Here is a 25934-nt window from a genome sequence, read left to right on the forward strand (position 1 = left end):
AAGAAGAACGAGTCTTAAGGTGAAGAAATGATCTAAATTAAGGATGCTTCCATAGTGTTTGTTAGTCCAAAAAATATTAATCACTTATTTTATTTATAATGATGATCACTGTGAGTTATCAACTTGTTTAAGACATTCTATGGAGATGAAACAAACAAGAAGTCAATATGTCCGAGTGGTTAAGGAGACAGACTTGAAATCTGTTGGGCTTCGCCCGCGCAGGTTCGAACCCTGCTGTTGACGTTATTTTTAAATTTTTATTGAAACATAAAACCAACAATGAAAATGAGAAAATTACCCATTTGCATTATATAATTAATCTCCACCGGTAAGCCTCATTATCTTTGATCACCGTAACCCAACGCTCACTGATCTCAGCCCAATAAGATTGTTGTATTATCCTTGATCACCGTAACCCAACGCTCACTGATCTCAGTCCAATAAGACTGTTGTATAAAGACACTGCAAAACCGTTAAGCCCAAAGTTAATACTCTCTAACAATTTTTTTTTTAATACTCTGAAAATTTACAGTGTTTTACAATTATTATTGAAAAAAAAAAGAATAGGATAGCACCAAACACCAAGTTTTTGTTCCCAAACTTCTCAAAGTCACAAAAATAAGTTTCATTAAAGAGGTAAATATATATTTATACCTCTTGGGTTAATTAATCAAAACCTTAAGGTTTAGAGTTAAAGGGTAGGGTTTTGGAATTACGGTTTAAAATTTTATAAAACTAAAAATAAATACTAAAAAATTTAAAATAAAAATTTTAAAAAGAAAATAAAAAAAAATTTCGAAAAAAAAAATTTCATAAAAAAATTTTCAAAAAAAAATTTCGAATCTGAAAACATATAATCTGAAACTATAAAAAAATTTCTTTTTTTCATTTTTATTTTATTTTTATTTTATTTGTTTTTATTTATTTTTGTTTGTTTATTTAATTTAAACTAAGGGTATTAAAGATATTTTATCTTTTAATGAATGTCATTTTTATAATTTTCTCTTTCTAATGTTATTTTTGAGATAAAAATCCTTTAATAAATGTCATTTTTCTAATTTTCTCTTTCTAGTACCATTTTTCTCTTTCTATATTATTGACAATTTGTCCATTATTATTTTTGGGATAATTACATTATCGATAAAACCGGTAAGCCCAAAGTGTTGGCCCATATAATATCACACCGTCGTCTCTCCTTCACCGCGCATGATTCTCCAACTACTACACCTCGAATCTTCTTATTAGGGTCACACGATCTGAAAGCCGATCACTGCCGTAGAATAAGTTTTCGTGCTGCGCAGATTCTCGCTCTCTCACTTGAGGTAGTCTTCTCTCTCAATTCAAACCTTATATCAAATTGATAAAAAAAAAAAATTAATTTGAGCTGATACTCAATTTTTATTGATCCAGCAGATCTTTCCGGTAAGGGGAAATCAACAACGTAGAGGGAGCTTCTCTTATACGTTTAGAACTAGATTAAGTTTATTCCAGAGGTTATGAAGGAATCTAGGGTTTGTTAATTGATCTGGTTCTAGTCCAAAGCTTCCAACTTTGATAGTAGTTTCAGGTTTTAAGTTGTGTAAGCAATAATGGGTACTGAGAATCAAGGCTATCCGAGTTTTCCAGCTAGGCCTCCTCCTCCTCCTTCGTCATCCTCCTCTCCGTTTGCATCTGCTCCGCCGCCAGGTGGAGCACAGACTGTTGGGTTTAGACCACCTTCTTCCCAACCTACAAGGCCTTTTACCCCCTCTGGTCCTCCTATGGCTCCTCCACCTGTGGGTGTGATGAGGCCTGGGCAGTCTCCTTTTGTTTCTCAGATTCCAGGGAGTAGACCTCCTCCGCCAGCTTACGGAGGCCCTCCTGGTGGTGGTGGTGGTGGTGGTGGTGGCTCTTTTCAACGTTTTCCAGCTCCTCCTCCTCCGTTCCCGGGTAGTCAAAACCCTCCTCTTAGTGGTCCACCAGCTACTCAAACTCTTGCAGGTCACTTATCGCCTCCCATGTCTCTCCGCCCACAGCAACCAATGGGACCTGGAGGGTATGCTTCTCCTCCTGGTCCTGGTTTTCAACAACCGGTGCCTCCTGGCGTTGGTGGTGGTCCACAGCCATCTTTTCCTGGTTATCCCAGCAACCAGGCTCCTCCAATGTCATTATCTCAGGGACCTCGGCCTACATATCCTCCTCAGACAGGAGGTTTTGGTCAGCACCCAGGACAGCAGAACCTGCATCCGAGCTATGCACCTCCTACCAGCAACGTCCAAGGCTTGGCTGAAGATTTCAATTCGCTATCCCTTTCGAATATTCCGGGATCGCTTGAGCCAGGACTTGATCCTTCCTCATTCCCAAGACCATTGGATGGTGACGTGGAGCCAAATTCATTTGCTGAAATGTACCCTATGAATTGTCATTCGAGATATCTACGGCTGACAACTAGTGCTATACCAAGTTCCCAGTCTCTGGCGTCGAGGTGGCATTTACCTCTAGGAGCTGTGGTTTGTCCACTTGCTGAGGCTCCTGAAGGGGTAAGTATTCGTCTAGCTAATTAACGTGCTACATTAGAGCCACATATAACTTTTTCATGTATTGCAACTTGTCGTTTTTATCTGTTCAGGAGGAAGTACCACTTGTTGATTTTGGCTCAAGTGGCATCATCCGTTGCAGAAGATGCCGTACCTATATGAATCCTTATGTGACTTTTACAGATTCTGGAAGAAAGTGGCGGTGCAACATTTGTTCTATGCTTAATGATGGTAATTTTTCCAAATCTTCAGGATTTGTTTGTTGACCAAAGTGCTATAGAACGTCATTGCTGTTTTCTCTGGTTTTCCTTGATGGGAAGGGTTGTCTAATGTCTATTAGGGACTTCAGTGAAATTATACTAGGAACTGTGTTTGGTGTTGCGTACGTTTGTTCTTTTTTTGGTGGAATGTCATCTTTGTCGTTATACCTGTGAATCTGATGTGAACTTAATGAGGGAAGGGCTATCTATTAGGGATCTTAGTAGAATTATAATAAATTGATTTGGTGAAAGCTACAAGGAACAGTTTTTGGTGTTGTGTATGGTTTTTTATTTGGTGGTGAAATGTCATCTTTGTTAAATTATCTGTGCACCTGATACGAACTTTTGCCTAGTCGTTGGAATGTCCTTTTACTTTCCATAAAATTATTTGAGCGATGGCTCTATGCTCAGTCCTCTTAGGCATATATGTTTATCAGATGAATATTCATAGTTATGGGTCAAACTTATTGTTCAGTGCCTGGTGAATACTTTTCACATTTGGATGCTACTGGCCGAAGAATGGACATGGATCAACGGCCTGAGCTGACCCAAGGCAGTGTTGATTTCATAGCTCCAACAGAGTACATGGTTCGGCCTCCGATGCCACCAACATACTTCTTCCTCATTGATGTTTCATTTTCGGCTACTAAAAGTGGGATGCTTGAGGTAAGCATGTTGGATTCTAACTTGTTGTGCATTAGAATTACTTTGTAATGACCAATCCATGTGCTTTTATCTAAACACACTACGTATCATTGGATCTAGACTAGATTAGAGTCTCTTTTTTAGATGCAAGCTGTCCTCAAATTTTTATTTTACACTGACTTTTATCTCCTTTGGCAGGTTGCTGCTCAAACGATTAAGTCTTGTCTTGATAACTTGCCTGGTTATCCCAGAACTCAAATTGGATTTATTACTTATGACAGCACTTTGCATTTTTACAACCTGAAGGTAAGAGAATTGTAAATACGCATGAATTTTTGTTCTGAAATACTTTAGCATTTATCATGTATTATTTTTGGACCTTGGCAATGCAGTCATCTCTGAGCCAACCACAAATGATGGTGGTTTCTGATCTGGATGATATATTTATCCCATTGCCGGATGATCTCCTTGTCAATCTATCTGAATCTAGAAATGTGGTGGAAGCCTTTTTAGACGGTCTGCCTCTTATGTTTCAAGATAATGTCAATGTGGAATCGGCTTTTGGTCCAGCCGTCAAAGCAGCGTTTATGGTTATGGTTAGTTACTATGCTGCCATTTGAAATGAAAATACAGTTTATGTCAGTGTCCTATATGGAACCTCGTCTGAAAATTTCTATCAGTTTGTAGTTCACTCTGTTTTCTCTTTCTCATTTCAGAACCAACTTGGTGGCAAGTTGCTAATTTTCCAGAACTCGTTACCTTCTCTTGGTGCTGGGCGGTTAAAGCTGCGCGGAGATGATCCTCGTGTCTATGGAACTGACAAAGAATATGCTTTAAGGGTAGCTGAAGACGCCTTCTATAAGCAAATGGCTGCCGATTGTACCAAGTTCCAGATTGCAATTAATGTTTATGCATTCAGTGATAAGTACACTGACATTGCCTCCTTAGGTACGTGAACGTTGTGATTGTCACTGTTTTTTATTTTAGGAGTTTTGAGTCAGTTAGTGGTGGCTTCTCCTGCCGTTCAGTATTGCTGTTTTAAGTGCGAAATTTATGTATTAAAATGCATTGGTTTGTGTAGGGACGCTGGCAAAATACACTGGTGGACAGGTGTACTACTATCCAGGCTTCCAATCATCCATCCATGGAGATAAGTTAAGACACGAGCTGGCTAGAGACCTTACAAGGGAAACTGCCTGGGAATCAGTTTTGCGAATAAGATGTGGAAAAGGTTTAAGAGTTTATGATACACTATTCATTTGTGCTGCCTGTTATGTCACTCAAGATATGCTAAATTCGTTGGTATGCTATACAGGAATTCGTTGCTCGTCCTACCATGGGAACTTCATGCTAAGGTCTGCCGACCTGCTTGCTCTTCCTGCTGTTGACTGTGACAAAGCATATGCAGTGCAGCTAGCTCTGGAAGAGACATTGCTAACAACCCCGACTGTGTATTTCCAAGTCGCTTTACTGTATCCTTTGAATAGTGTATATTTAAAACATACTTGAGTTTAGATTTTCAGCTGGTACAACACATCATGTGGTTTTAGTAATCCTTAACAGAACTAAGATATACTGCTTCTTGCGGAGAGAGGCGTATAAGGGTACACACAGCTATTGCACCAGTGGTTACAGATCTCGGAGAGATGTATAGACAAGCAGACACTGGCTCCATTGTCTCTGTATATGCTAGATTAGGTAAGATACATTCAAGTCTTTCCCAGTAGCATCGTAGTTACTTTGGATTCTATTTAATGGGACCTTTTTAATTCTGCAGCAATTGAGAAAACTTTGTCCGCAAAATTGGATGATGCACGGAATGCTATACAGCAAAAGATTGTTAAAGCTCTCAGAGAATATCGTAATCTTCACTCGGTGCAGCATCGGTTGGGGTCTAGATTAATATACCCAGAGTCTCTGAAGTTCTTGCCATTGTACGGATTGGCCATTTGTAAGTCCACTCCTCTTCATGGTGGACCAGCTGATGCTTCACTCGACGAGCGCTCTGCGGCAGGCTTCACCATGATGGCCCTGCCTGTCAAAAAGCTATTGAAGCTGTTATATCCCAGTTTATTCCGTGTTGACGAGTGGCTCTTAAAGGTTTGTGCTTCTCTATCTCTATGTACATCTTTTCAGAAACTTCTTAAAATCATTAATGAATTTGACATGTTTGCAGCCATCGGCAGACCATGATGACCTTAAGGACGTATTAAGGAGATTGCCTCTGGCTGCAGAGAGTTTGGATTCTAGAGGCCTTTACATTTACGATGATGGGTTTCGATTGGTGTTGTGGTTTGGTCGGATGCTTTCACCTGACATTGCTAAATGTCTTCTTGGGGCTGACTTTGCAGCAGAGCTCTCAAGGGTATGCTCTTTCATCCACATACATATGAATTTATTAACCAGCGTTACATCTTATAATGATCTATATGCTTCCATACTAATTCCTCAGTCTTTCTTTGTGGTGGATCTTAGGTTACACTGCAAGAGCAAGAGAATGGGATGTCGAAGAAGCTAATGAGGCTGATAAAGAAAGTGAGGGAGAATGATCCGTCATACCATCCCATGTGTTTGCTAGTGAGGCAAGGAGAACAACCCCGAGAAGGCTTCCTTCTCCTCAGAAATCTCATCGATGACCAGATGGGCGGTTCGACTGGTTATGTTGATTGGATGCTGCAACTTCACCGCCAAGTCCAACAAAATGCGTAATAGTTCACAATGGTAAGCAAACATTTATTCCATGTTATTCCATGTCATAACAATCACATGTTCAACGCACTTTACGAAGCAGTTTTGTTTTGTTTTTTCAGAGAACTTGGGAGTGCCAAGATTGCGCCTCTCTGTAACCATTAAAGAAACTCCAGAGCTCAAAATCTTCTTCTTAAGCCGTCTAAGGTGTCACAGGGTTTAAAGAATGCGGGATCATTGCGGTCTGCTTCGTTGGGCCTAATCTGTTGTTTTGGAAAATAAAGAAGCACCAGTTTGATTTTTCTTCATTTGTTTCCCTATATAATCTTTTTTTTTTTCGCTCAATGTCCAGGCTTTTATCTGCTTAACCATAATGGTAGATTAGTCGTTTTTATTATTCCTTTGTTACATTTTTTTTCAAATTTTCTTGTGCATTTGTAATCAGATTTATTTTGGTGGAGGGAGTTTACAATTCATGAATCTATTAACCAGGGATATTGACAAGAATTAAATTACTTTGACTCCACTAAAATGGAGACCACATGAATATAATCTGGACGAATGTGGGTAATAGATTAAAGGGAGTTAAGATGTTCAGTGACCAAGAAAATTCATAACAATTTATAAGGAGGTGTTATTAGTTTATTTATTTTGATTGATTTAGAAATCTAGGTAGCGCTTGTTATTGATTTATATATTTTGATTGATTTAGAAATCCATATAGTATTTATAAATCCAATTAAAATATGCAAATCCGGAGGTTTTCTTTCGAATTTGAGTCTTTGTATTTTTAATTAAAAAATCCAAACAAATTCATTCAAATCCATTATAAAATCAAATATATTAGTGGGGGTTATTGGTTGGTGTATTTTGATGGATTTGTAAATCCAAACTAAATCTAGTGTTATTGGTTCTATGATTTTAAAATATGTATTGAAATCATGTGTTATTCGTTTAATAATTCATAAATTCTAATTCAAATCAAGTGTTATTCGTTTAATGATTCATAAATTCTAATTCAAATCAAGTGTTATTCAATCATACGGATTTACTAATAGATTTGATTTCATAATATATTTGAATGGATTTGCATGGATTTCTTTGTGAAAAATACAAAGGCCCAAATCCAAAGGAAAACCTCCGGATTTGTAAATACTAATCTGAGAAAATTTGAAAATTTGTATATTTTACTTGGATTTATAAATACTATATGGATTTCTAAATCAATAAAAATATATAAACCAATAACACCTCCTTAGTAAATTTGTAAGATTGAATAACACTTGATTTGATATAGAATTCATGAATCATTAAATTAATAACACATGATTTTAATACATATTTGAAAATCATAGAACCAGTAACACTAATTTAGTTCGGGTTTTCAAATCCATTAAAATACAACAACCAGTAACCCCTACGTAGTATTTATAATATGTAGATTTTTAAATTTTTTCGGATTAGTATTTACAAATCTAGAAGTTTTTTCTCGGATTTGAGTCTTTGTATTTTTACCATTCAAATTTATTATAAAATAAAATTTATTTGTAAATCCGTATGATTGAATAACACTTGATTTAATATAGAATTTATGAATCATTAGACCAATAACACATGATTTTAATAAAAATTTGAAAATCATAGAATCAATAATACTAGATTCAATTCGGATTTTTAAATCCATTAAAATACAACAACCAATCTGTTCAAAGATTCTGGTCGGTTGAACCGGAACCGGTTATGAGAAGAAACGTGTCAATTAATTTATTGGGCGGCACTTTCTAGAAGCGTACAACAGAGTAGAGACCGTGTGGGCTCTCACTTCCGCTTATACGACGCCGTAAGACGAATCTTTGAAATGTTCCAATCAGGTTGCCTCTATAAATCGCCTCTCTGAACCATTGCTTTCAAATAAATCGTAGATTTGAGCTTACCGACAAAAAAATAACTCTGTTTCGAGATATTACTCGATATACTATCTCTCTTTTTCAGATCTCTGTTAGAAGTAATTGAGTCTTTGCTTCGGTGTTCCTTTGATTGGAGTACAGATTTCGAAGCGGACGCTTTTTTAATGTAACGACCTAAGAGGCGGACTTTTCAGCCAGCTTTCTCTCCGGGAAGAGAGATCATACAAAGGAACTGTCAAACTTTCATCCTCTCTCTCTATGGAGAGTCTCGTTAGAGAACAAGGAATTTAACCGCGTGGCACAGATTACATTTCAACCAAGACTTGCAAAATACTCCTATGGAATATATTGCGCTTCTATACATAGAGAATTCAATCAACAAACTAACGTCGCCATTTCTCTATTCTCACAAGAGTGAGGACGTCTAGAGTCAATCTCTCGCAGAGTTTATTTTTTTGCAGTGCTATCTGAAACTTATTGAAAGTTTATAGAGGCAACCTGATTGGAACATTTCAAAGATTCGTCTTACGGCGTCGTATAAGCGGAAGTGAGAGCCCACACGGTCTCTACTCTGTTGTACGCTTCTAGAAAGTGCCGCCCAATAAATTAATTGACACGTTTCTTCTCATAACCGGTTCCGGTTCAACCGACCAGAATCTTTGAACAGATTGGTTGTTGTATTTAATGGATTTAAAATCCGAATTGAATCTATATTATTGATTCTATGATTTTCAAATTTTTATTAAAATCATGTTTATTGGTCTAATGATTCATAAATTCTATATTAAATCAAGTGTTATTCAATCATACGGATTTACAAATAAATTTTATTTTATAATAAATTTGAATGGTAAAAATACAAAGACTCAAATCCGAGAAAAAACTTCTAGATTTGTAAATACTAATCCGAAAAATTTAAAAATCTACATATTATAAAATACTACGTAGGGGTTACTGGTTGTTGTATTTTATGGATTTGAAAACCCGAACTAAATTTAGTGTTACTGGTTCTATGATTTTCAAATATGTATTAAAATCATGTGTTATTAATTTAATGATTCATGAATTCTATATCAAATCAAGTGTTATTCAATCTTACAATTTACTAAGGAGGTGTTATTGTTTATATATTTTTATTGATTTAGAAATCCATATAGTATTTATAAATCCAAGTAAAATATACAAATTTTCAAATTTTCTCAGATTTAGTTTACAAATCCGGAGGTTTTCCTTGGATTTGGGCCTTTGTATTTTTCACAAAGAAATCCATGCAAATCCATTCAAATATATTATGAAATCAAATCTATTAGTAAATCCGTATGATTGAATAACACTTGATTTGAATTAGAATTTATGAATCATTAAACAATAACACTTGATTTGAATTAGAATTTATGAATTATTAAACGAATAACACATGATTTCAATACATATTTTAAAATCATAGAACCAATAACACTAGATTTAGTTTGGATTTACAAATCCATCAAAATACACCAACCAATAACCCCCACTAATATATTTGATTTTATAATGGATTTGAATGAATTTGTTTGGATTTTTTATATAAAAATACAAAGACTCAAATTCGAAAGAAAACCTCCGGATTTGCATATTTTAATTGGATTTATAAATACTATATGGATTTCTAAATCAATCAAAATATATAAATCAATAACAAGCGCTACCTAGATTTCTAAATCAATCAAAATAAATAAACTAATAACACCTCCTTATAAATTGTTATGAATTTTCTTGGTCACTGAACATCTTAACTCCCTTTAATCTATTACCCACATTCGTCCAGATTATATCATGTGGTCTCCATTTTAGTGGAGTCAAAGTAATTTAATTCTTGTCAATATCCCTGGTTAATAGATTCATGAATTGTAAACTCCCTCCACCAAAATAAATCTGATTACAAATGCACAAGAAAATTTGAAAAAAAATGTAACAAAGGAATAATAAAAACGACTAATCTACCATTATGGTTAAGCAGATAAAAGCCCTGGACATTGAGCGAAAAAAAAAAGATTATATAGGGAAACAAATGAAGAAAAATCAAACTGGTGCTTCTTTATTTTCCAAAACAACAGATTAGGCCCAACGAAGCAGACCGCAATGATCCCGCATTCTTTAACCCTGTGACACCTTAGACGGCTTAAAGAAGATGTTTGAGCTCTGGAGTTTCTTTAATGGTTACAGAGAGGCGCAATCTTGGCACTCCCAAGTTCTCTGAAAAAACAAAACAAAACTGCTTCGTAAAGTGCGTTGAACATGTGATTGTTATGACATGGAATAACATGGAATAAATGTTTGCTTACCATTGTGAACTATTACGCATTTGTTGGACTTGGCGGTGAAGTTGCAGCATCCAATCAACATAACCAGTCGAACCGCCCATCTGGTCATCGATGAGATTTCTGAGGAGAAGGAAGCCTTCTCGGGGTTGTTCTCCTTGCCTCACTAGCAAACACATGGGATGGTATGACGGATCATTCTCCCTCACTTCTTTATCAGCCTCATTAGCTTCTTCGACATCCCATTCTCTTGCTCTTGCAGTGTAACCTAAGATCCACCACAAAGAAAGACTGAGGAATTAGTATGGAAGCATATAGATCATTATAAGATGTAACGCTGGTTAATAATTCATATGTATGTGGATGAAAGAGCATACCCTTGAGAGCTCTGCTGCAAAGTCAGCCCCAAGAAGACATTTAGCAATGTCAGGTGAAAGCATCCGACCAAACCACAACACCAATCGAAACCCATCATCGTAAATGTAAAGGCCTCTAGAATCCAAACTCTCTGCAGCCAGAGGCAATCTCCTTAATACGTCCTTAAGGTCATCATGGTCTGCCGATGGCTGCAAACATGTCAAATTCATTAATGATTTTAAGAAGTTTCTGAAAAGATGTACATAGAGATAGAGAAGCACAAACCTTTAAGAGCCACTCGTCAACACGGAATAAACTGGGATATAACAGCTTCAATAGCTTTTGACAGGCAGGGCCATCATGGTGAAGCCTGCCGCAGAGCGCTCGTCGAGTGAAGCATCAGCTGGTCCACCATGAAGAGGAGTGGACTTACAAATGGCCAATCCGTACAATGGCAAGAACTTCAGAGACTCTGGGTATATTAATCTAGACCCCAACCGATGCTGCACCGAGTGAAGATTACGATATTCTCTGAGAGCTTTAACAATCTTTTGCTGTATAGCATTCCGTGCATCATCCAATTTTGCGGACAAAGTTTTCTCAATTGCTGCAGAATTAAAAAGGTCCCATTAAATAGAATCCAAAGTAACTACGATGCTACTGGGAAGACTTGAATGTATCTTACCTAATCTAGCATATACAGAGACAATGGAGCCAGTGTCTGCTTGTCTATACATCTCTCCGAGATCTGTAACCACTGGTGCAATAGCTGTGTGTACCCTTATACGCCTCTCTCCGCAAGAAGCAGTATATCTTAGTTCTGTTAAGGATTACTAAAACCACATGATGTGTTGTACCAGCTGAAAATCTAAACTCAAGTATGTTTTAAATATACACTATTCAAAGGATACAGTAAAGCGACTTGGAAATACACAGTCGGGGTTGTTAGCAATGTCTCTTCCAGAGCTAGCTGCACTGCATATGCTTTGTCACAGTCAACAGCAGGAAGAGCAAGCAGGTCGGCAGACCTTAGCATGAAGTTCCCATGGTAGGACGAGCAACGAATTCCTGTATAGCATACCAACGAATTTAGCATATCTTGAGTGACATAACAGCAGCACAAATGAATAGTGTATCATAAACTCTTAAACCTTTTCCACATCTTATTCGCAAAACTGATTCCCAGGCAGTTTCCCTTGTAAGGTCTCTAGCCAGCTCGTGTCTTAACTTATCTCCATGGATGGATGATTGGAAGCCTGGATAGTAGTACACCTGTCCACCAGTGTATTTTGCCAGCGTCCCTACACAAACCAATGCATTTTAATACATAAATTTCGCACTTAAAACAGCAATACTGAACGGCAGGAGAAGCCACCACTAACTGACTCAAAACTCCTAAAATAAAAAACAGTGACAATCACAACGTTCACGTACCTAAGGAGGCAATGTCAGTGTACTTATCACTGAATGCATAAACATTAATTGCAATCTGGAACTTGGTACAATCGGCAGCCATTTGCTTATAGAAGGCGTCTTCAGCTACCCTTAAAGCATATTCTTTGTCAGTTCCATAGACACGAGGATCATCTCCGCGCAGCTTTAACCGCCCAGCACCAAGAGAAGGTAACGAGTTCTGGAAAATTAGCAACTTGCCACCAAGTTGGTTCTGAAATGAGAAAGAGAAAACAGAGTGAACTACAAACTGATAGAAATTTTCAGACGAGGTTCCATATAGGACACTGACATAAACTGTATTTTCATTTCAAATGGCAGCATAGTAACTAACCATAACCATAAACGCTGCTTTGACGGCTGGACCAAAAGCCGATTCCACATTGACATTATCTTGAAACATAAGAGGCAGACCGTCTAAAAAGGCTTCCACCACATTTCTAGATTCAGATAGATTGACAAGGAGATCATCCGGCAATGGGATAAATATATCATCCAGATCAGAAACCACCATCATTTGTGGTTGGCTCAGAGATGACTGCATTGCCAAGGTCCAAAATAATACATGATAAATGCTAAAGTATTTCAGAACAAAAATTCATGCGTATTTACAATTCTCTTACCTTCAGGTTGTAAAAATGCAAAGTGCTGTCATAAGTAATAAATCCAATTTGAGTTCTGGGATAACCAGGCAAGTTATCAAGACAAGACTTAATCGTTTGAGCAGCAACCTGCCAAAGGAGATAAAAGTCAGTGTAAAATAAAAATTTGAGGACAGCTTGCATCTAAAAAAGAGACTCTAATCTAGTCTAGATCCAATGATACGTAGTGTGTTTAGATAAAAGCACATGGATTGGTCATTACAAAGTAATTCTAATGCACAACAAGTTAGAATCCAACATGCTTACCTCAAGCATCCCACTTTTAGTAGCCGAAAATGAAACATCAATGAGGAAGAAGTATGTTGGTGGCATCGGAGGCCGAACCATGTACTCTGTTGGAGCTATGAAATCAACACTGCCTTGGGTCAGCTCAGGCCGTTGATCCATGTCCATTCTTCGGCCAGTAGCATCCAAATGTGAAAAGTATTCACCAGGCACTGAACAATAAGTTTGACCCATAACTATGAATATTCATCTGATAAACATATATGCCTAAGAGGACTGAGCATAGAGCCATCGCTCAAATAATTTTATGGAAAGTAAAAGGACATTCCAACGACTAGGCAAAAGTTCGTATCAGGTGCACAGATAATTTAACAAAGATGACATTTCACCACCAAATAAAAACCATACACAACACCAAAAACTGTTCCTTGTAGCTTTCACCAAATCAATTTATTATAATTCTACTAAGATCCCTAATAGATAGCCCTTCCCTCATTAAGTTCACATCAGATTCACAGGTATAACGACAAAGATGACATTCCACCAAAAAAGAACAAACGTACGCAACACCAAACACAGTTCCTAGTATAATTTCACTGAAGTCCCTAATAGACATTAGACAACCCTTCCCATCAAGGAAAACCAGAGAAAACAGCAATGACGTTCTATAGCACTTTGGTCAACAACAAATCCTGAAGATTTGGAAAAATTACCATCATTAAGCATAGAACAAATGTTGCACCGCCACTTTCTTCCAGAATCTGTAAAAGTCACATAAGGATTCATATAGGTACGGCATCTTCTGCAACGGATGATGCCACTTGAGCCAAAATCAACAAGTGGTACTTCCTCCTGAACAGATAAAAACGACAAGTTGCAATACATGAAAAAGTTATATGTGGCTCTAATGTAGCACGTTAATTAGCTAGACGAATACTTACCCCTTCAGGAGCCTCAGCAAGTGGACAAACCACAGCTCCTAGAGGTAAATGCCACCTCGACGCCAGAGACTGGGAACTTGGTATAGCACTAGTTGTCAGCCGTAGATATCTCGAATGACAATTCATAGGGTACATTTCAGCAAATGAATTTGGCTCCACGTCACCATCCAATGGTCTTGGGAATGAGGAAGGATCAAGTCCTGGCTCAAGCGATCCCGGAATATTCGAAAGGGATAGCGAATTGAAATCTTCAGCCAAGCCTTGGACGTTGCTGGTAGGAGGTGCATAGCTCGGATGCAGGTTCTGCTGTCCTGGGTGCTGACCAAAACCTCCTGTCTGAGGAGGATATGTAGGCCGAGGTCCCTGAGATAATGACATTGGAGGAGCCTGGTTGCTGGGATAACCAGGAAAAGATGGCTGTGGACCACCACCAACGCCAGGAGGCACCGGCTGTTGAAAACCAGGACCCGGAGGAGATGCATACCCTCCAGGTCCCATTGGTTGCTGTGGGCGGAGAGACATGGGAGGCGATAAGTGACCTGCAAGAGTTTGAGTAGCTGGTGGACCACTAAGAGGAGGGTTTTGACTACCCGGGAACGGAGGAGGAGGAGCTGGAAAACGTTGAAAAGAGCCACCACCACCACCACCACCACCACCAGGAGGGCCTCCGTAAGCTGGCGGAGGAGGTCTACTCCCTGGAATCTGAGAAACAAAAGGAGACTGCCCAGGCCTCATCACACCCACAGGTGGAGGAGCCATAGGAGGACCAGAAGGTGTGAAAGGCCTTGTAGGTTGGGAAGAAGGTGGTCTAAACCCAACAGTCTGTGCTCCACCTGGCGGCGGAGCAGATGCAAACGGAGAGGAGGATGACGAAGGAGGAGGAGGAGGCCTAGCTGGAAAACTCGGATAGCCTTGATTCTCAGTACCCATTATTGCTTACACAACTTAAAACCTGAAACTACTATCAAAGTTGGAAGCTTTGGACTAGAACCAGATCAATTAACAAACCCTAGATTCCTTCATAACCTCTGGAATAAACTTAATCTAGTTCTAAACGTATAAGAGAAGCTCCCTCTACGTTGTTGATTTCCCCTTACCGGAAAGATCTGCTGGATCAATAAAAATTGAGTATCAGCTCAAATTAATTTTTTTTTTTTATCAATTTGATATAAGGTTTGAATTGAGAGAGAAGACTACCTCAAGTGAGAGAGCGAGAATCTGCGCAGCACGAAAACTTATTCTACGGCAGTGATCGGCTTTCAGATCGTGTGACCCTAATAAGAAGATTCGAGGTGTAGTAGTTGGAGAATCATGCGCGGTGAAGGAGAGACGACGGTGTGATATTATATGGGCCAACACTTTGGGCTTACCGGTTTTATCGATAATGTAATTATCCCAAAATAATAATGGACAAATTGTCAATAATATAGAAAGAGAAAAATGGTACTAGAAAGAGAAAATTAGAAAAATGACATTTATTAAAGGATTTTTATCTCAAAAATAACATTAGAAAGAGAAAATTATAAAAATGACATTCATTAAAAGATAAAATATCTTTAATACCCTTAGTTTAAATTAAATAAACAAACAAAAATAAATAAAAACAAATAAAATAAAAATAAAATAAAAATGAAAAAAAGAAATTTTTTATAGTTTCAGATTATATGTTTTCAGATTCGAAATTTTTTTTGAAAATTTTTTTATGAAATTTTTTTTTTCGAAATTTTTTTTATTTTCTTTTTAAAATTTTTATTTTAAATTTTTAGTATTTATTTTTAGTTTTATAAATTTTAAACCGTAATTCCAAAACCCTACCCTTTAACTCTAAACCTTAAGGTTTTGATTAATTAACCCAAGAGGTATAAATATATATTTACCTCTTTAATGAAACTTATTTTTGTGACTTTGAGAAGTTTGGGAACAAAAACTTGGTGTTTGGTGCTATCCTATTCTTTTTTTTTCAATAATAATTGTAAAACACTGTAAATTTTCAGAGTATTAAAAAAAAAATTGTTAGAGAGTATTAACTTTGGGCTTAACGGTTTTGCAGTGTCTTTATACAACAGTCTTATTGGACTGAGATCAGTGAGCGTTGGGTTACGGTGATCAAGGATAATACAACAATCTTATTGGGCTGAGATCAGTGAGCGTTGGGTTACGGTGATCAAAGATAATGAGGCTTACCGGTGGAGATTAATTATATAATGCAAATGGGTAATTTTCTCATTTTCATTGTTGGTTTTATGTTTCAATAAAAATTTAAAAATAACGTCAACAGCAGGGTTCGAACCTGCGCGGGCGAAGCCCAACAGATTTCAAGTCTGTCTCCTTAACCACTCGGACATATTGACTTCTTGTTTGTTTCATCTCCATAGAATGTCTTAAACAAGTTGATAACTCACAGTGATCATCATTATAAATAAAATAAGTGATTAATATTTTTTGGACTAACAAACACTATGGAAGCATCCTTAATTTAGATCATTTCTTCACCTTAAGACTCGTTCTTCTTTGCTCTTTTTCTCCATTTTAAAACACTTTCACCCACATAAAATTTGTTTTAATTTAAGGAGGTAAGAACAATAAAAACCAGTCTATATGATAAAAGTTAAAAGTCAATCCAACAAAAACACAATTACCAAAATTTAAGATATTTTCAGTATAAGCAAAAACGATGTTCAACACACTCTAAATTCGATGCAAGAGGTAACATGTCTATTATACTTTTTTTTTTTGAACAACACATGTCTATTATACTCATTTGTAAATAATTCGTTTTTTACTACTTCATTAACCGTAATTTATCGGCTTCCGATGATGGAGAAAGGTGGCGGGAGAAGGCGTGGAGTTAAATGTCGGCTTTAAAGAAACGTAGCAACTCGTTAGCCGGATTATCTCTAGACGCTGTTCTTGGCGGCGAGATCGTTATACCACCACCACCATCATCTCCACCGTCGCCACCGCCTTTGCCGCAAAAATCTCTTGCACCTCACCAAACATCAACAACAACAACGACCCAAACGCTTTTCGACATCATACGCGACGAATACATCAAGGAAGGCCAAAAAGATCGGACCACGTGGCAGATTTTCCGCGAGAAGCTCCGTCTCAAACGAACCGGTTCCGCTTGGACCACGTCTCTCCATATCCCCGCCTCGGATATCCTTATCCCCAATCCCAAACACCCCCGGCCAAACGCTACTATTCCCATGTCGGATCCACCCGGACGCGGGGCGTTCACGCGCGGACCCTCGATGCGGGTCGGGTCGGGTAAAAGCCACGACGATTATTCCGCTGACGTCAGCATCCCTGGAGACGGACCGCCGAACAGGAGCTTCAAGCCTCAGTTTTCACGGCACGATTCCGTCAGAGATCACGGAGACGAAGACAAGATCCTCCGCCACCCGGTCGTCAAGTTCGTCGACGAGAGGCAGATGTCGGCGAGGGAAGCCGTCGCGGCGCAGGAGGCGGCGGAGGCGGAAGCCGCGGCGGCGTCAAGCGACGACGAGGAAGAGGAGGAGGAAGACGACAGCGAGGAGGGAGAAGCGGCGGAGAAAGCAGATGCGGCGCCGAAGCAGACGATGTCGCTGATGGATCTTCTGGAAGAGACGGATAGGCAGATGGGGTTAACGGGAGCGAGCTACGCCATGGACGACGAAGAGGAAGAGTACGAAGAAGACGAGGAAGAGGAGGAGGAAGAAGATGGCGGCGGAGGTGGAGGAGGAGAAGGAGAGGTGAACTGCTGCGTTTGTCAGGTGAACATCAAAGGCGCGACGTTTACGCCGTGCGGTCACACGTTTTGTAAGCTCTGTTCTAAAGAGCTTAGTGCTCAGAAAGGTCATTGTCCTGTTTGCAGCAGCTTCGTCCTCGAGTTCCTTGAGATCTTCTAGTAATAACAACTTTTTTTGAAACTTTATTTTCCCTCCTTTTTTTAATATAAATATTGAATTTTTTAGTATTAAATAAAATACTTGTTACAATCAACAGTGTAAACACACAAACAAACAAACAAAAAATCGCTCACTGGATGAGGCTGTAAGCCAAATCATTTATTAGAACATTTCCGTTTAAACTTCAAGCTTAGCAATGGTTAATCAATCAGGTTGTGACATTGTAAGGGGGACATAGATCAGGTTGTCTCACGATGTAAATCTGATCTCCAACTTGACTGTTTGTGTCTTGATTCCTGTGCCATGTCCATAGTGCCCATGTGGCGTTCTTCATCTGCATTTAATCAGATTAAATTTGAGTCTAATCCTAATGTGGTTCAAGCGTTTAGGAGTTAGTTAAAAACTTAAAACCGTTACCTCTAGGATTCCATGGCCAAAGCTGCTTTCTCTCAAGGCGCTATAAGGAGGTTGCTGGTCCCAACAGAACGCACCAGTCGTGGTGGAGTTGGAAGGGCAAAATTGCCCACCCAGGGCTGCGTCCGGTGTGGATAATGGGTCAGGACATTTACCGGGTTCATCGGTGTGCTCTATGGCCATCTTTTCACGGTTACCTCCATCACCAATCACTATGTGAACTGGACCACATGGGTCTAGTTGGTAGTTGTATACTCTGTTAGACCGTTCATAAGCATGAACCTTGAAACATGTTTTCACAAAGAAAAAATGTCAGTTATATATACCAAATCAAAAGATGGAGAAATTAATGAGGCTTGAAACGATTACTAAACATATATTTTTAATCATTTGGGGTCATAAAATATTATATATATATCAACCACTAATATTTTAGAAACTATATGCTAATGTTCATTTTGCTATGTCCATAACCTGCTCTGGAAAAAAAGAAAAGGTTGTGTTTCTTTTCTTACATGTCCGTTGAAGACAATGTCGGTACCGTAAGAGTAAAGCAACTCCTCCATAGCTACTTTCATACATTCAGCTTCTTTGTAATGCGCTGTGTAAGTGCTGTACCATGGTGGATGCCAAGTAACTACTAACCACGGAGTTACCGACCTATTGAATTTAGCAAGATCCCTCTTTAGCCACTCGTATTGTTCCCCTGCAAAAAACCGAACAAGAACCTTAGTAAAAACGCACACAAACATGTAAACATAGAGGTCAGAGTCTAAGAATATCAAACCTGATCTATCAAAGTCGATGTATGCACCAAGCATAACAAAGTGAATCCCACCAGCGTTAAAAGAATAATAAAACTTCGAAGTCGAGCCACTTTCTATATAAGGGAAAGCGAATCTTGAGCTATAAGCTTCAAATGTTTTGTTCCCAGCTTGCAACTCAAGCTCATGGTTTCCTTCAACCACCATTAGAGGAACTGTAGAAGTCAGATTCTCCATAAACCTACCCCAATAATCCCAACGCGGCTGATACGTCTCGTGTATAGGCGTATTTGAGAAATTGCAAGAATAACAATCCGAGCTAGTCCCGTTCGTTAGATACAAGTTTGCGTAGCTCACGTCACCGACCAATAAAACAAGATCCGGAGAGTTCTGAACCAAGTGGCTAATTGTAGCTGTTGTGTTATAAGTGAGACCAGTATCACCCACAATTGCTATTCGGCTGGGGTAACTCGTGGGGCTAGAAGCAGGCATTGTCTTGAAATGGTGTATCTTACTCATACCATGTGAAGGATCACCACATCGATAGTAATAGACAGTACTTGGTTGCAGCCCTGCGTTTCAAAAACCAAATCATTATCAAGAGTCGATTTAATAACTTGTTTAGTATGGTCGAATCTGAGCATAGCCGGATAAATAATTCTATTTGAAAAAAATATATATATTATATTTGGCCTTCAAATTTTATATAGGTGGTATGACCTCCAAATTGTCAACTTTTTGATTAAAATAAAGTTAAAAATGACTCATTAATCTTTTATCTGTACTTTTATGTAACCTTTAAAACAATAATTTGAAAAGCTAGAACATTCTGACTTCTTACAAAATATTTTGCAAACTAAAGCGTTACATGTTCATTTGGTTTTGCTTTACAACTAGCAAAAGCAGTTGTTTTAATTCTAGTAAGGGTTGTCATTTCATTTAAAATATACACACAGTATGCAACACATGGGGTGGTCTATATATATAAGCTAAAATCATGAAAGGTAAAAGAACCTGTAATGCGAACATGGTGTATGATTCCAGAAGTATAGTTAAGGAGGCCCTCAAAAGGGTAAAGTTGATTATAAACAAGTGAAGATCCTGTGGCTGTATGAATCAGTGAATCCCCCAAAGTACCGAACTGGACGATACTGGCGATACTTGTCGGATCTAATGGCGTCACGTTCATACCGATTTGGAACTCACCTTTCAGACACAACAAGAGTTTCATTAGTGAAATACAAACTTGTAGTAAAAGAATCTTATCTTTTGTTTAACAGAGCCACAAGACCTAACTTTATATACAAGTAACTGAAAAAAAGTAAAAGAGTTGGTGATAAAATGAAAAATGAACCTGTGATCCAAGAGACCCATATGGAATCGTAATTGGAGGAAAGAGCTAGAGAAATCTGCTCCGGCTGGAAGCCGGTGACGTAGCGTTGGACACGTGGATCGGTGTCAGGCAAATCAACTGCTTTTCCCCGGAGAGAGGTGTCTAGTGTAATCGTCACCGGAGTGAACGGACCGTCCAACGTGGAGGGGATGGTAGCGTCAGAGAAGGTTGCCGGAGAAAGAAAGCAGAAGAAGAGCAGAAGAAGTTGAAGTCCGAGGAAGGTGGTGATAGAACCGTCGCTAAACGACATCGTTTCCACGGGGGTTGTGGCGGAGCTTTTCACTGTGGTGGAGCGGCTTTCTTTATGTTGCCGTTGGGATGTTTTGTGAGAAATAAAGGTTCAGAGTGCCCGTTTAAATAGTGATTACCGTTTAAGCAAATTATCATTTAACACGCAACAATCATATGAGACCGAAATTTATTCCAACATATTAATATTGAGATTTTTTTTTTGGAGATTTGTATTATAGATTATCTATAACTGTGGTACTTAACTAGTTTTACAGTGACGTTCTGTTTATATGAATTACCCTTTTCCAATTTTCTCTGGTGGAGAATCTAACCATAATGTTTTGTGTTTTTCTGCTTTGTATTTTATTCCTTGGATACTTTAATAGGTTTGGTCTGCGACGACTGTGAGTATAATTACGTCACCAATGACCCAAAAGCAGTATGTCAAATGCGTCACAAAAGTCAGTGTCATGCTTTCCTTATAAAAAAGTACAAAAATGTTGACTTCTCCATCTATGATTTTGGTATTGTGTAGAACGTTCACACACGGTAGTAAACCAAATTCTATACATTCCAGTCTGAGCCATTTGACTTTATATTTAATGGATTAGAAATCATTTAAGTCAGTTTCCACTCGCGTCAATTATTCATCCAATGCCCATCCTTTAATTTTGTACCATATAGTAGCATGTTTACAGAGGATTCTCTCGACATAATATGTAGTTGTCACATAGCTCAGTTTGTAAAATAACTATTATCTTGTAGATACGATCCAATCTGTTGAGTAATTATATGGTCTCACGTCTGGGCATGGATTTCCGGTTTATTCAGTTTAGGTCGGGTTATTCGATTTTCAGTTTATTAGTGTTAATCAAAAAGTTACCAAACTGAACCGATTTTTTTTTTTTGGTAGCATGATATGAACTCTATTTCAATCCTTGTAACTTTTATTTGATAATTTGGATTTTCTGAGATTTGAACCGTAGATTATCAGTGTAGAATTGGTGCAGAGGAAAGGTTTCTCAAAAGCTAAGGTTAGTCACTAAATGCTCTAGGCTGAGGATTTTCAAAATAAACTGAGGCTTTCAATTCAGATGGCAAAATTGACATGGATTCTAGTGTTTATATGATTGTATTGTTTTCTCTTGCAGGAAAGAAAGCAGGTGGGCTTAAGCAATTGTTATCAAGATTGGCAGCGAAGATCAGAGGGAGACCAGTCGAATCACCATCATCATAAGAATCACATGCAGTTTGATCTTCGCTTTGTCTTCCCGCAACATATGTACACAACAATACTACAAAAGTCTGACTTGCAACATGTACTGAATCTACAAAAGTCTTAAAATGCTTCAAATTTTACAAATAGGCTCTCATTCATTTTCTACTACTACTACACTCGTTAACTCATAAAACTAATAAAGAAAAACACATTTATATAGACTGATAGCATTCAACTAAACGCTTGGTTAAACATCATACGTGTCTGAAGGTAGAGACAAACGGGAACAACGAGAAGAGCGCAACAGGAAGAAATATAAGCATTCCCATTCCTGCATCATACAGTCTTGCCAGGGAACGTACTGATTCCCACATCCCAATCCGCTTAATGGTTGGCTTCCAAGCACACGCAATCTACAACAAGAGATAGTACATTGTTAAACTGAACTCCCAGAGATTGGAAACTAAAGGTAACAAGGTGAGAAAGAAGGAAACTTACAGAAAGGACTCCCCATCCCGTTGGTAAAAAGGCCAATACACAAGCAAATATGTCTGTCACTGACAACTCTGTCAGCACAACCGCTACGATTATACCAGCTAGAGACACCAATAAGGCAAGGCCCTGTATAAATCTACGCACAAGACGGAAACTGACAGAAATCTTCTGAATGAAGGCAAAGACCTGTTTCAATGTACATCCGAATGTTAGATATATCAGAATCATGTAATGCAATATGCTCAAAGAGAATTAAGTTTATTAGAAAATGAATAAACCAACCTTGAAAATAACTAAAATCACCGCAAATGCAGCCCATGACCAACCATACACCTGCACATGTATAAGTACTATATTATTAAGCAGCTGCCTTCACAGCAAAGATCATAAAGAAACATAACAAAATCACAAATGAGTATTGCTACTTTTCAACTAGTACAAGAAATGGTGTTTCTTGCATGGTAAGTTATACTCTACAACTAAAAGTTACAAATGCATTGGAAGATAAACAAGACTAGGAAAATTCATACAAATCCTATCTAATCCCACCAGCCAGGTCAGGTCATACTACACACATTCAACACATCATCAAACCCAAATTCACTGTAACCTTTATATCCTATGATATGCTAAAGTGTAGGCAAAGGGAAACGCTGTACCGCAAACGATGTATCTGATCCATGCACGTTCAGTTTGTAGACAACACCATACTGGAAGATAAAGAATCGTAGACTTAATATGGTCTCCACCAGCCTCCCACTCAAGGTCCCAATGTGAGACTGTTGATAAGATATTAGTTTCCCGGATTTAACAGGAGTTACAAAATCTGGAAATGGAGAGTTCTTACCAGTTCATCTTCCCACCATGCTTCCCAGCTTTCAGCTCCTTCCACACCAATCCCACCACCTCTGTGAAAGAGCCACTTTGTCCATTCTTTGAAGTCTTCCACCACTCTGAAAGGAGAAAACAAATCTTGCTCAATGAAGGAACATGTTGCTCAACAACACAACACTAAACCAGACACGCACTACTTACTTTTGCCTCTCGAACCCAGAAAGGTTGAACAGGTAAGGAGCAAAGAGCCAAGAGAAAGCCAAGAAACAGCTGCTAACAGTCAGGAGAATGTACGAAACAGAACCAGCCTCATCATTTCCACAAGCAAGGTAGACAACCAGTAAGAGTATAACCTCCATCCTTGAGAAAAAAAACATACCATTGAAATGTATAGACAGACATAAGACACAAAGAGTATAAGAGGAGAGATACATACCCTTTAACAAAATGACTTCTGGAATAAAGACGGTAGTTCTCAGAAAATTTGATATGCTTGACTACAAACCCTCTTCCAGTGGTTTTGTACTGTTGACAAACACTAGCACCACCGTGGAGAAGTGTCCGTCCAAAATAATGGGCTCTTGTGCCAATAGAAAATGTGAAGAAGACAGTACATAGCTGAAACTGCATAGCTGTGAAACTTACAATGGCCTACAAAATGAAAGATTGTTAAATAAACAAGTTCTACTTTCAAACAAAACACACAAAAGTAAAATAGTTCATTTTCACCAAATGATATGTCATCAGTGATCACTGGTTCAAAACACATGCTTCACTGTTCTGTAGATGAATGAGCAAATTCAGAACAGATGTCAGTCTCCAAGGAGATTCTAGTCAAATACCTGGAGAAAACCCTGTTCCAAAATAAAGCCTAGAATCATTGGCACAGCAGTGAAGACACCAATCTGAAACAGAAACTGAGCACTGAGGGCGGCGCTAAGTGCAGTATTGTTCACGAGAATAGCTCTTTCTCGAATAGTAGCTCCAACTCTAGAAAACGCCTATCCAATTTCAAACACAAGTAGGGGATTAGAGACCTTCACCCAGCATCTTAACCAGAATAGGTAACCATGCTTACCAGGTATGCCTTCCCATACAAGAAAATATACAGAGTAAGCACCGTCAACTGCAAGAGACCATGTAAAATGTCTAATCATCAGTATTAAACTTCAGTAACAGCTCCAGTTACAAGAGGACGGACATACCATTGTACAGAAATAGAAGCCAACTGTTGTGAAGTAGAATGACATCATTCTAAAGAAATCAAGAAGCTGGCCAAGTCTGTATACATCTCTACTAAGAACCTGTTCACCATTACCACCAGCAACCTTCCCTTCAAACAGAGCTATTTGGTTGAGCCCCACATCTCTCCCCTTGCCCACCTATAAATAAAATTAGTACATATGTATATATATACGGTTCATTTTTTTTTTAATTGTAAAGAGTTTAAAGTGCAGACCTGAATATACTCATGATGAGTAATATTCCCTTGACGTAGAATTGAGTTAAAACCTGAAAAATCATAGCATCAAAATGGCTCCACATTAACTTTTTAACCATTTTTATATGTTCTTGTCAGTTAACGAATCGGTTTTTACCAGCAAAGATATCTTCACTAGCATTGATGACCCGAGAGGCCTTGCTAATACCACCACGAGTAATATGAAAAACTCTGTCAAAGACATCTGAATGACCATAATGCATGCGGATCCTAGAGTACACATAAGCACTCCATATGAGTTTAATTCAAGGAAAGGTAAACTTATTGGTGGTAGGTAGTAGCTTACTTCAAGGGTTTGGCTAATACTCGTTGGCCAAGAGTTACAAAGCTAGTTTCTTGACTGGACATGAAAGAGGCCAAGGAGGAGACACTGCATCCATCATAACACAGTTATGTAACATGAAGTATATTAAAATAAGAAAAAAAAGATATACGATTGTCTGGTGTTCACACCTTCCAGTAAATACATGTTCCCGAACTCCAAGAATGGTAGGTGGTCTAATACCATGGTCCCGATCGAATTCTTCCAAAATATTTCTCATCTTCAAGCTTCTTCAAAGTAATTATCCTAACAAATAAAGGTTGAAGATGCATTTAGCTAGCAAGAAAAGAATGTAAAGCAGGCATGTAACCATGATAGAAGATTCAGGTGCATTCACAATGTGATGAGATGTCCAACTTCAAACTGTAACTCAATATACTCTTTACAAATCTTATGTTATATAAACTTCCAGAAAACTTAACTATAACAAAAGCATAGAAGATCTTGAAAGAAGGTACTTAAAACAAAAATGGATGCATACTAACTTGATTCATATCAAAGTCTGGACTGCATTTCCGCGAGTAAACAAATGGCATGGTTTAGATTCTCACTTTGCTTGACCATTTCGGGTCCCCAGGCAATCTTTTATGGAGTAAATTTCCTGCATAGCCAGATAAACCACTTATAATCTTTTTACATGTTTTGAAACTTAAGCATATTACATCTTTTGAACATTAGGAAACAAGAACACTAGTTTTGTACTTCTGATATACTGTATTGGTGTTTTTACTAGTTTATAACTTTATGTTTTGAGTCTTTTAATTACGAGTCAAAAGTTTTTCTAAATCACATACTTTGACTCGATGAAAGATTCAAACATAGATATAAACTAGTTAAAACACCGATATAATCAACTTCACAGATGAGCACACTGTCCCTACCTTATTATCCTTTCCATCGATGTCGGCTTCACAAGTT

The 25934-nt window shown here is 38.1% G+C and overlaps 4 protein-coding genes, 2 non-coding genes and 1 pseudogene across 8 annotated transcripts; 3 read left to right on the forward strand and 4 right to left on the reverse strand.

The window, feature by feature from the left end:
* The first annotated feature begins 161 nt into the window (after positions 1-161).
* TRNAS-UGA lies at positions 162-243 on the forward strand. The gene has a single exon. It is a non-coding gene; the product is annotated as a tRNA-Ser (tRNA).
* An 869-nt stretch (positions 244-1112) lies between these two features.
* LOC111202428 (protein transport protein Sec24-like At3g07100) lies at positions 1113-6613 on the forward strand. Of its 2 annotated transcripts, none has more exons than XM_022695296.2 (14): positions 1113-1322; positions 1411-2519; positions 2609-2747; positions 3252-3442; positions 3620-3727; positions 3814-4017; positions 4138-4369; positions 4503-4652; positions 4737-4893; positions 4992-5119; positions 5199-5521; positions 5598-5786; positions 5897-6142; positions 6232-6613. In XM_022695296.2, the coding sequence occupies exons 2-13, from the start codon at positions 1590-1592 to the stop codon at positions 6128-6130; spliced, it is 2985 nt and encodes a 994-aa protein (XP_022551017.2). In that variant the 5' UTR covers positions 1113-1322; positions 1411-1589; the 3' UTR covers positions 6131-6142; positions 6232-6613. The 2 variants fall into 2 exon arrangements, with proteins under 2 accessions (XP_022551017.2, XP_022551018.2); XM_022695297.2 differs by having other exon boundaries at positions 1127-1322; positions 1414-2519.
* Positions 6614-10188: 3575 nt separating this feature from the next.
* Positions 10189-15338, reverse strand: LOC125593915 (annotated as a pseudogene).
* An 884-nt stretch (positions 15339-16222) lies between these two features.
* On the reverse strand, positions 16223-16304 carry TRNAS-UGA. The gene has a single exon. It is a non-coding gene; the product is annotated as a tRNA-Ser (tRNA).
* A 203-nt stretch (positions 16305-16507) lies between these two features.
* Positions 16508-17869, forward strand: LOC106451756. Of its 2 annotated transcripts, none has more exons than XM_013893733.3 (2): positions 16508-16659; positions 16781-17869. In XM_013893733.3, the coding sequence occupies exon 2, from the start codon at positions 16806-16808 to the stop codon at positions 17841-17843; it is 1038 nt and encodes a 345-aa protein (XP_013749187.2). In that variant the 5' UTR covers positions 16508-16659; positions 16781-16805; the 3' UTR covers positions 17844-17869. The 2 variants fall into 2 exon arrangements, with proteins under 2 accessions (XP_013749187.2, XP_048626231.1); XM_048770274.1 differs by having other exon boundaries at positions 16513-16659; positions 16777-17869.
* Positions 17870-17873: 4 nt separating this feature from the next.
* LOC106451755 (purple acid phosphatase 15-like) lies at positions 17874-20826 on the reverse strand. The gene is made up of 6 exons (XM_013893732.3): positions 20376-20826; positions 20036-20227; positions 19045-19593; positions 18773-18963; positions 18261-18539; positions 17874-18177 (listed from the first exon to the last, which is right to left on the reverse strand). Exons 1-6 carry the CDS (start codon positions 20662-20664, stop codon positions 18052-18054), a joined length of 1626 nt encoding a protein of 541 aa, XP_013749186.1. The 5' UTR covers positions 20665-20826; the 3' UTR covers positions 17874-18051.
* A 1112-nt stretch (positions 20827-21938) lies between these two features.
* LOC125593918 (callose synthase 9-like) lies at positions 21939-25246 on the reverse strand (the record flags this gene model as incomplete). Its single annotated transcript, XM_048770273.1, has 14 exons — positions 21939-22277; positions 22363-22545; positions 22642-22692; positions 23019-23138; positions 23207-23312; positions 23395-23553; positions 23630-23844; positions 24036-24194; positions 24272-24319; positions 24399-24575; positions 24653-24705; positions 24792-24904; positions 24981-25064; positions 25148-25246. Coding segments are annotated over 14 exons (1726 nt in total), but the record flags the coding sequence as incomplete, so codon positions are not given.
* Positions 25247-25934: the final 688 nt, after the last annotated feature.

This window comes from Brassica napus, assembly GCF_020379485.1.
Source record: "Brassica napus cultivar Da-Ae chromosome A1 unlocalized genomic scaffold, Da-Ae chrA01_Random_36, whole genome shotgun sequence".
Taxonomy (NCBI): Eukaryota; Viridiplantae; Streptophyta; class Magnoliopsida; order Brassicales; family Brassicaceae; genus Brassica; species Brassica napus.

What these genes read in the sequence shown, in the direction of transcription:
- LOC111202428 (XM_022695296.2), top strand. Translation starts at nt 1,590, where the DNA reads ATGGGTACTGAGAATCAAGGCTATCCGAGTTTTCCAGCTAGGCCTCCT. An exon ending in AAGCAGCGTTTATGGTTATG is followed by an intron (nt 4,018 to 4,137) that starts GTTAGTTACTAT and finishes TTCTCATTTCAG; the next exon opens with AACCAACTTGGTGGCAAGTT. An exon ending in TTGACGAGTGGCTCTTAAAG is followed by an intron (nt 5,522 to 5,597) that starts GTTTGTGCTTCT and finishes ACATGTTTGCAG; the next exon opens with CCATCGGCAGACCATGATGA.
- LOC106451755 (XM_013893732.3), bottom strand. Translation starts at nt 20,664, where the DNA reads ATGTCGTTTAGCGACGGTTCTATCACCACCTTCCTCGGACTTCAACTT. An exon ending in ATGGGTCTCTTGGATCACAG is followed by an intron (nt 20,228 to 20,375) that starts GTTCATTTTTCA and finishes TGTGTCTGAAAG; the next exon opens with GTGAGTTCCAAATCGGTATG. An exon ending in ACATTGTCTTCAACGGACAT is followed by an intron (nt 18,540 to 18,772) that starts GTAAGAAAAGAA and finishes ACATGTTTCAAG; the next exon opens with GTTCATGCTTATGAACGGTC.
- LOC106451756 (XM_013893733.3), top strand. Translation starts at nt 16,806, where the DNA reads ATGTCGGCTTTAAAGAAACGTAGCAACTCGTTAGCCGGATTATCTCTA.